The 10,000-nt window shown below is 51.3% G+C and overlaps 2 protein-coding genes across 6 annotated transcripts in view; both read right to left on the minus strand.

Annotated features, from left to right (window-relative positions):
• LOC139762504 (uncharacterized) overlaps nucleotides 1-10,000 on the minus strand; it is a 576,746-nt gene that overhangs the window by 264,555 nt on the left and 302,191 nt on the right. The gene's annotated exons all lie outside the window — the stretch shown is intronic.
• Pits (Protein interacting with Ttk69 and Sin3A) overlaps nucleotides 1-10,000 on the minus strand; it is a 27,223-nt gene that overhangs the window by 176 nt on the left and 17,047 nt on the right. For 3 of the 4 annotated variants that reach the window (XM_071687482.1, XM_071687484.1, XM_071687486.1), the window contains 3 exons: nucleotides 2,270-2,545; nucleotides 1,268-1,521; nucleotides 1-538 (listed from right to left, as the gene is read on the minus strand). The exon at nucleotides 1-538 is cut by the window's left edge and continues 176 nt beyond it. In XM_071687482.1, coding sequence (XP_071543583.1) covers nucleotides 383-538; nucleotides 1,268-1,521; nucleotides 2,270-2,545 — 686 coding nt within the window. In that variant the 3' untranslated portion in view covers nucleotides 1-382. The remainder of the gene's footprint in view (nucleotides 539-1,267; nucleotides 1,522-2,269; nucleotides 2,546-10,000) is intronic. The other variant, XM_071687485.1, reaches the window with a different exon arrangement.

Consider the following 10,000-nt stretch of genomic DNA (forward strand, 5'->3'; position numbering starts at 1 on the left):
GGCTGCCTCCTTTAAAACGGCAGCGCCCAACACAACAGCCGGTGGGGTGGCCTTCAAGGCACCACTTCCCCCCCAAACACGCCCCCCACCTTTCTTTTTTTTTTTTTTTTAACACTCTCGATTCGAGGAGGAGGAGGGGGGGTGTGGGGTGTGTAGCCCCGGCCTTTATACCAACCACCACCACCACTCGTTAGGGCAGAGTACAACAGCAAGGACCGGATGCAGCACCATTTGGACACGCTTCAAATGAGCGCCACCACCACGCCGAACACGCAGCTGCGGTCGACGCCGACAAATAAGATCACCAGTTAAGCATCACTGGCACATCCCATCTTCTTTTATTTTTTTTTAACTAAAACCAGAGGACCTCGCGCGCTTCAGTCTATGTGTCGCGCTCCTTCTTGCTCTTCCCGTCGTCCTGCGAATGCTGGGGCAGGATGTTGGCTGTGCCAAGGATGGTGGCGATCTCCCCCTGCATGAAGGCCCACGGCACTGAGGACCCGGCCAATGGACATCTCTCTCCGCTGGGGCAGTACACCTGAGGAGGGAAGCGACGATGGTTTAGTACACACGAACCACGACCGACTTCTTCGATACATGCATATCCTGACACCATTGAAAAGGTGAAAAGTCTTGAAGAGTAAAGCTCATTTCTCTTCCCCTCCCTCATAACCCTGTCCTATCTCTCAACAAAATGTAGATTTCATGTATATCAAATGCGAAAACATGAGACAGGACTCACGAGATGTGAGATAAGGCACAGATTAGATGGATGGTGTCAGGAGGGATCCGGAGGGACGAGGGTGAGTGGGGCAAGTTAATGAGCTCGAACGCCACAAAACACGAGTAGCTGCTGAGAATGGGATGACACTAAGGCTGAGAAGAGGATCACTGACAGATGAGGGACGAGACTGTGAGGCACTGAGACGACAGACTGACGAGGATGGAGGGGCGAGTGAGGCTACAACGAGAGATAGTTGAGGAGACGTGGGGGGGATGGATGCCTCAAGATCAGAGATAAACTTAAGAACGAAAAGTACTAACGACTCAGGAAGGGTAAGCTTCAGAGCGAGAAGTACTTAAGACTCAGGAACGGTAAACTTAAGAGCGAAAAGTACTAACGACTCAGGAAGGGTAAACTTAAGAGCGAGAAGTACTAACGACTCAGGAACGGTAAACTTTAGAGCGAATGCGAGTGACATATTTTCTTTTTCTAAGAGAGACGGGAAGAGAGGCAAACGTGTGTGTGTGGGAGGAGGGCACAGACCTCTGTTCCGGCGCCCTGTCGCTTGATAGACTCTCTGGAGCAGGGGAAGCAAAACTTGTGGTGCAGGACCGATGGGCATTGCACGAAGTGGGTGTCCTCCAGCCTCTCGGTGCAGAGCGTACACTTTAGGTTGTTGCTGGGCTGTGGGGCATCGCCTCCGCTGCTCCCACTGCCATTACCGCTCCCCTGGGCACCTGGGCTGCTGTCCCCGCTTGAGTCCCCATGTCTCCCTCCAGAGGATCTTCGTCTCGGTTCTGGAGGCAAAAAGGCGAAAAGAAAAATCTCGTCAAAAAAAGAAAGAATATGTTCAAGTGTCTTAACAGTGTTTGAAACATGTATAAACACACACACACACACACACACACACACACACACACACACGGCCTGTGTGCAGAAACGGAGTTGTTATCAGAAACATAAACACGCACCTATCAGTGGCAAGGGTACACCACACTCGGCTAAAGTGCACAGTGGGTGCAGGGACGTGCACAACACACACACACACACACACGCAGACACACCCCCTTGACACACACACACACACACACACACACACATACACACAAACGCGCGCGCGCAGACACACCCCCTTGAAACACACACACACACACACACACACACACACACACACACACACACACATATATTATAAACAAGAATGTACTGGCTGCGTAGAGGGTATAGGAATTACACAATACAATTCTACGGACATCAGAAATATAGCTGAATGTAGGAGGACATAACAATGTAAAACTTGAGGGACAACGGGAATGAAGGACGTGCAGATGTGGGGATGTGTTTGAGGTCGAGGTGAGCTGGGAGGATGGGCAGGGAGGTATGTGGGGTTCAGGAGTGCTGGGGGTGACGAGCTGGGAGGTATCCGGGGGCTGGGAAGAGCTGGGAGGATGAGCTGGGAGGTATCTGGGGTTGGGGAGAGCTAGGAGGATGGGATGGGAGGTATCTGGGGTCGGGGAGAGTTAGGGGTGACGAGCTGGGACGCACCTGAGGTTGGGGAGAGCTGGGAGGAGTTCCTGGAGGCCGAGCGCTGCTGAGGCGAGGCCGAGGCGTGGCTGTGGGGGGAGCCGGGGGGCAGGTTGTCCGTCACGCTCTGTAGGGCCGCCATGGGCGAGGGCCCGTTGGTGGAGGAGTTCGGGCCCTCGGGGGACGTGGTGCGCGGGCCCTGGGAGGAACCCTGCTGGTTCGTCTGCGCCTGCTGCTGCGCCTGCTGTGCCGCCGCTGCGACGACCGCTGCTGCGCTCACGGGCAGGCCAGGGTAACCTGTGCCAAAGGTCGAAAACACCAGAACCGTCAGAGGGACCATCCTCCATCCTCCTCCTCCTCCTCCTCCTCCTCCTCCTCCTCCTCCAGAACCAACCGCCTCTCGCCAACCCCTCCACTGTGAACCACCACCGCACGTCGTCGTACGCGACGCTGCCCGCCCGCAGGCGACCGACCGACGCGTGGGCCCGTCACTCACCAACCATGAAACACGGACGGACGGACTCCGCCGCTCGCGAATGCAGACGCCAGTTGCAAACTATTGATATGGACGCCATTCAGTGACACACACTGGGCGACATTCAATGAACCATCTGACGCAGACGTCACTCATGAACCACTGATATGAGACGTCATTCATGAACGATTACATAAGATGTCACTCATGAACTATTGATATGAGACGTCACTCATGAACCATTCAATAAGACGTCACTCATGAACCATTGATATGAGACGTCACTCCTGAACCATTAAATAAGACGTCACTCATGAACCATTAAATAAGACGTCACTCATGAACGATTAAATAAGACGTCACTCATGAACCATTGATATGAGACGTCACTCATGAACCATTAAATAAGACGTCACTCATGAACCATTGATATGAGACGTCACTCATGAACCATTAAATAAGACGTCACTCATGAACCATTAAATAAGACGTCACTCATGAACCATTGATATGAGACGTCACTCATGAACCATTAAATAAGACGTCACTCATGAACCATTGATATGAGACGTCACTCATGAACCATTGATATTGACACAATACATGAACCATTATTAACACACATGTCTAAGAATTCAATGCATGAACGTACACAGAGACACACACACACATATAAATAAATATATATACATATACATATAACACATGAACATATAATTTCCTCTCTCTGTTCTCTGGTGTCAGACAAGAACAAAGGTGAACACAGAAGGTAAATGTTAGGGGGATAGCGAAACACAATTTTGGGATACTGGAACATAAGGAACGGGCGGGGGGGTGTGGTGCAGGCCATGCCACACAAGCTCCATGTTGGGACCACACTTAGTATATGGGGAGGTGTGTGTGTGTGTGTGTGTGTGTGTGTGTGTGTGTGTGTGTGTGTGTGTGTGTGTGTGTGTGTGAGATAGGCCCTAAGCCTCTCCCATCTACCATTTCGTTGAAGGCCTCGGTAAAACACTGAACTGTACACTAGACCCCCTCCCCTCCCTCTGCCCTGGTCCCGCCTGTCTTTTCCATTGGCACTCATTGTAAACCTACCTAACCCCCAACCCCATACCCCACCTTCCACCTCCTCCCCACCATCCTCAGTGCCGTTTAAACCTCCATTTCCCCCCATCCCCACCCTCTCCCTCCTCCTCCTCCTCTCCCCTCGCCCGCATACAATTTCCCCTCCCCCTTGCAAACCGCCGCTGATATGCCTCCGCAGGGAGAGTGAGGGGAAAGAGACAGACACAGACTCTATGGAGGCACCATTTCCGAGGGGATCTTGCTGGAGAGGGCCAGGTGGCACCAACCAAGATCCTGGTGGCCTCGCCTTACCGCTGTCCACGCTCATATTCACCAGGCCATGACGAATATTCTCTCTCTCTCTCTCTCTCTCTCTCTCTCTCTCTCTCTCTCTCTCTCTCTCTCTCTCTCTCTCTCTCCACCCGCACTGCTTTAATGCTCTTCCTCTTCCTCAGCTCCTCTCACTCAACGTCTGAATTACATCTTACGCATACAAGACACCGGTCCTGGCCCATGACGCCACGCTGATCACATGCGTATATCTCTCTCTCATATACAACACGGGTGGCGTATCATGAGGAGCTTAGAGTGTTTTAGCCGCGTTGTGGGAGAATACGCATCAAGCGCCAACACCACCACCACCCACTATCATCACCACCACAACCGCCATCGCCACCACAACCACCGCGTCCGATGGGCCTCCATAAGGAAGGGAGGAGGGGGGCGGGGAAGGGGAGACTTAACCACAAGAACAAAGTCGTGGTCGACACAAACACACGTATGACTATATCCAAATTACTCACGCCAGCGTCTGGTGTCTGGCACCGCCTCCATATTAGAGAGAGAGAGAGAGAGAGAGAGAGAGAGAGAGAGAGAGAGAGAGAGAGAGAGAGAGAGAGAGAGAGAGAGAGAGAGAGAGACTTCTTCACTTACGAGTAATTACGACGCGAATCTGGCCCTCCCCCCTGAAATTAAAGGGTAGAGGGGGGTGGGGGGAAGGGAAGAGGTCTCTAGCAGGTAGCGCTCACCGCAGGACAATCTAGCATTACGAAGAACGAATCGCGGGGGATACGCCACTCTCAAAGTGTAACGTGTGAGATGGATACACGGTAACACTGACGAGAGAGAGAGAGAGAGAGAGAGAGAGAGAGAGAGAGAGAGAGAGAGAGAGAGAGTCATTCTTCCCCCCCCCCCACAATCCCCCAGCATTCAGTGGAACATGAGCAACTTGGCACACCCCACCTGGCACTCTCCTAGCAGCTATAAACGCTAGGGGGCGTGCGTGCCAGACCTTTATGTACGGGGGGAGGGGGGTGTCCACATCCCAGGTGCTGGAATGCCAGTGTGACACCACCAGGGCAGTGCTGGGGGGGTAGTGCCAGAGTGACACACACATACACACACACACACACCAGGAGAGTGCCATAGAACCCAGGAGGACGGTGCCCTACTACACAGGCTCTCTCTCTCTCTCTCTCTCTCTCTCTCTCTCTCTCTGTGTGTGTGTGTGTGTGTGTGTGTGTGTGTGTGTGTGTGTGTGTGTGTGTGGTTGGGTAGGGAGGGGGGAGGATAGGGAGGTAAACTGACAAGCTAGGGAGCAGAGGAGGGATTGGGGAGGTGTTCGGGGGAGCTGGGTGGCTAGGAGGCGTGGGTGTGGGGAGGCTAGGGTCACCACTGACCTCCAGTGTGGTACCAGCCTGACCAGACCCCAGGACCTACACCACCTGGCCTTGACGACAGGTCACCTAGGAGGACCCGACACCACCTGGCCTTGACGACAGGTCACCTAGCGACCCACCTAGACAAGGTCGCTACACACAGGTGACCACTCCGTTCCGCCCAGCGAGGCGTGGTTCTCTGGTCCCACAACGACGGTCACGTACTGAGGTAACGCTGTGGTGTGTTCGAGGGTGGTGTTCGATCCCCAGGGAGTACTTCGTATAGGGACCGGCTTTATATATACACACACACACACACACACACACACACACACATATATATATATATATATATATATATATATATATATATATATATATATATATATATGGCTCCAGGCGAGAATAAAAACACAAAATCTACGACACATGTAACCAGCCCCCATCATATTTACTACCTACGTGATCTGTCAGGCCATGGACCCAGGAACCCTATACTCCCCTTCGCCTCCAAACCCCTCCTTATTCTTCCCCCCATCCCCCAACCCAACACCACCCCCCCATTCGTACACCACGTCCCCAGAACCCCATGATTATCATTACCACAGCCGAAACATCCCGACGTCTTACGAAGGGGGGGGAAAAATTGATATAGAAAGGACGTCAATAAACGTTCGGCAGGTTGAGCTTGTGGACCTAGACATGGGCGAGTGGAGGGATTACGGGAGGAAAAGGAAGGCACGTCACCCATTAAGGTAAGGCACAGACTGTCGGCACGTCCGTCCCGGCGATATCAAATCAGGAGACAGGGTTGGCATTACGGGGGGAAGATGGGTTAGAATTACCCGGCTCTTTGGTACGGGTCTAAACACCAGTCACGTGGGTTGCCGTAATGAGGGTTCGCTAGGCCCAGGCTCGAGACGCCCTAGCAAAGACCACGTAGGATCTTTCTTCCCCTCGACCTCGTCACACCACACCCAGCGCCCCCCCTGGCAGGATCTTCACCCCTCCACCTCTCCTGTAGGAGCATGAGGGAGGAGGAACCTCTACAGGCGACGAGGGAGGGGGTGTCCGTATGCTTCGATCGTCTATCCCCCGCCCGTCTAGTCTGGAAGCCAGGGTTCGTATCCCGCACACCACACACGACCGATTCTCGATGGCTGTTGGTCGTCTGTGAGGACGTGAGAGTCTCCGACTACCTCCCTGCCCTCAGGGTATGATTAGGTCGGCCTCCATCCGGGTGGGTGACAAGTGTGTGTGTTCCCGCAAGGTGGCCGTCTGAACAGGGGGGAAGGGGGGATCATGTGAGGTGGAAGAGGACATGGCTACCTGGAGGAGGAGGAGGAGGGGTTGAGGACTTTGGTGCCCTGGGTGAGGGCCGGGGCTGACTGGTATGAGCTGCAGGGCCTTGGGAGCTGGGGGGGGGGGGGGCTGGGTTTACAAGGCTTGGGTCCCGGGGCGTTCATGACCTGGGATATGTTTCTTCTGTGACCTGGAGACTTGACCTTAGTGCCCTGAAGAGTCACTGTGCGTCTGTCATACACAGACAGATATCTGACTGTCACTCCCCTCCCCCGCTTTCTCACACGGGCCCCCCAACCCCTTTGACAACACCTGTCTTGCATCGCTTTGCCAAAAGAAACATCACATCAAAAGAAACACAAAGAAATAAGGAAAATATAATATCAGAGCAGAGACGTCTTAACGTACAAAAAAAAAAAAAAAAAAAAAACTGAAAATGAAATGTGGGAAGTACAAAACTGGGTCGACAAACTGATTTACTTTGGTAGAACTTAACCGACGCCAGAGGATCACTTACATCAAGTACTTACCATCACAAGTAAAACTTAAAAGAGTTATGTGAGTCATGCTTAACCATCACACCATGCCGTTACGTTCCAACTACCCTTCACCTAAGAATAGTAATGTACAACCTCCACCACAGCATTAGCATACGCCAGCGGGTAACACAGCCACTACCCAACACATGTTAGTCTGATCCCCTTGTACTACCGTCTACCCATGACCCGCTGAATATAGCCACAAGTCCCTTAATCATCAACCCATAACTCATTTATAAACCCAAAAATATACCTCCAGGATCTGCCCTTAACGTAATACTTAACTACAGAGAAGTCCCTCAATTCTCAAGCCACAATCCATAAACAGTCCCAGATGTCCCTCACCATCTCTCTAGAACACTTTTTCCTCATCGTCCTGTGGCACTTGACCAACACCCAGACTATACACACTCTAGGGCCCCCCCCCGCACACATACACCACACACCCCACACCCCAACCACGCACGCTACACACACTCCTCTACCACTATCTACACACTCATGAACACACACTTGCACGTGTTTCTGTTGGCCCGTACGCACTCAGTCTCAGGCGAGATGTAAAGTACCGTGAAAATACAGGAATACGAGACTCTAAATACACAGGAGGGTGTTGATTTTTCGTCTGAGATGCGACAAATTCTATATACTTGTGTGGAGAAGCTGATCAACACAGACATTGGACAAACCATCTATCTACCTGCTCGGCTCAACACCCGCCATCTATCGCCCATCATTACTTATCTCTTTTTTTTTCCCCTCCTTAATAATTTACTTTAGACACTTCATCAAGCAAACTCCCACAAGGTATAAAAGTCTCGAAGCTGATAACAACATTGAGGTCGCGAACAAGATGAAAAATACTTGTTCGTTATCAGTTATTTATCTGAAGGATGTCTTCTTTCTGCATCCGGTCAAAAACTTTCTAATCATCTTCCAGAGGGGAAGGTAGGGTGTGGGGGCCCCGCACAGAAAAGCCCCCCCCCCCCCCCCACCTCCCTCACGGATCACAACAGCGCTTTCGAAAAAAAAATTCAACTCACGAATCGATCTATTCGTCGAAAAGAAATTCACGCCACGAACTCATTCGTCCAGAGAGAGAGAGAGAGAGAGAGAGAGAGAGAGAGAGAGAGAGAGAGAGAGAGAGAGGGGAGAGAGAGAGAGAGAGAGAGAGAGAGAGAGAGAGAGAGAGAGAGAGAGAGAGAGAGAGAGAGAGAGAGAGAGAGAGAGTCAGCCAGCCAGCTCACGGACGCATTCGTGCCGTCCACTGAGGAGCATTTCACATACGGCTGCGGGGACACGCACCCCGCACGTCGCCCCGCTCATTAAAACCGCGATGAGAAACGCACCCAAGACCGGGAAAGGTTAGCGCACCCTTCTCCTCCAACCTACACCGTGGCAAAAATAGTACTGGGGGGGGGGGGGGGGGAAAGGACAGAATGTCAGCCAGGAGGCGAAATGTCAGCCAGCAGCTCGCTATATTGGACCGTTACGCTATTTCTGACGTCTGTCCCAGGATATACAAACAACTGACTGATAGGTATGTTTCTTGTATCTCCCCGGATGATGATGTGATTATTGCACGAAAGTGCACTTGGGAACTTATCGTGTTTCACCTCCCCGTGGACTCATGGGAATATATATATATATATATATATATATATATATATATATATATATATATATATACATATATATATATATATATATATATATATATATATATATATATATATACAACACTTACGAAACACATCATCATTACCACGAACCCCAGACAGTTTATCACAATACTACAGCCAACTTGCTGACGGACGGACGGACGGACGGACGGACGGACTGTCTGTCCTTGTCTTGAGTCGCACCGACGATGAGGAAGTAGCAACATCGTGTTTCTTGAAACACATCACGCCATGTATGTATGTATGTACGTATGTATGTATATATGTATGTATGTATGTTTCTGTGTACTGACTACGGGGGGGGGGGGAGGAGAGGATGTTCTCGGGGTCAGGCAACACCTGTATGTAGGGGGGGGGGACGGGAGGGTGGTCCGTAACGACCCGCTGAGCACGTCGGTACGACCCTGTCAGCCAGGCCTTGAGCACGACCCGTCTAAGCAAGAGGGCGAGCGAACGACCCTGCGCGCACGGAAGTAGGATGAACTGAGAAAGTGTACGACCCTCCGTGTACGACCGGCACGACCCTCTCAGCACAACGGCACGACGGTGGACCACGACGACCCCTAACCCCTTGAGGAACGACGGGACGACCCGTCGAGCGACATGACGAGGACGAGGACGACAAGGGTACGACTCCAGCGTGAGACGAGGATGCGACTGATCACGGAGACAGACAGACAGACAGACAGACAAACAGACAGACAGACTCTCACGATAGCGATATAGTAAATACAAAACACGGGGCGGGCACCAAATACTGAACAAATCAAGAAATTCTTTAATAATTATCAAACCATCTAGAAATTCTAGGTCAGTTTTACCCACCCCCCCCCCCCCAAAAAAAAAATCATAGTGGGGTACTGGTATTTGAATAGATAAGAATGAAATATTCCGATTTGCAAATACAGCCGGGGGAAAAAAATGATTGAATTACCTTTGGATTATAATACATGCTGAATTACCTTTGGATTACAATATACAGTCTCACGTTTATTGTACTATGTAATCGGGGACTTACAATTATTGTCTTT

Source organism: Panulirus ornatus, chromosome 43 (assembly GCF_036320965.1).
Source record: "Panulirus ornatus isolate Po-2019 chromosome 43, ASM3632096v1, whole genome shotgun sequence".
Taxonomy (NCBI): Eukaryota; Metazoa; Arthropoda; class Malacostraca; order Decapoda; family Palinuridae; genus Panulirus; species Panulirus ornatus.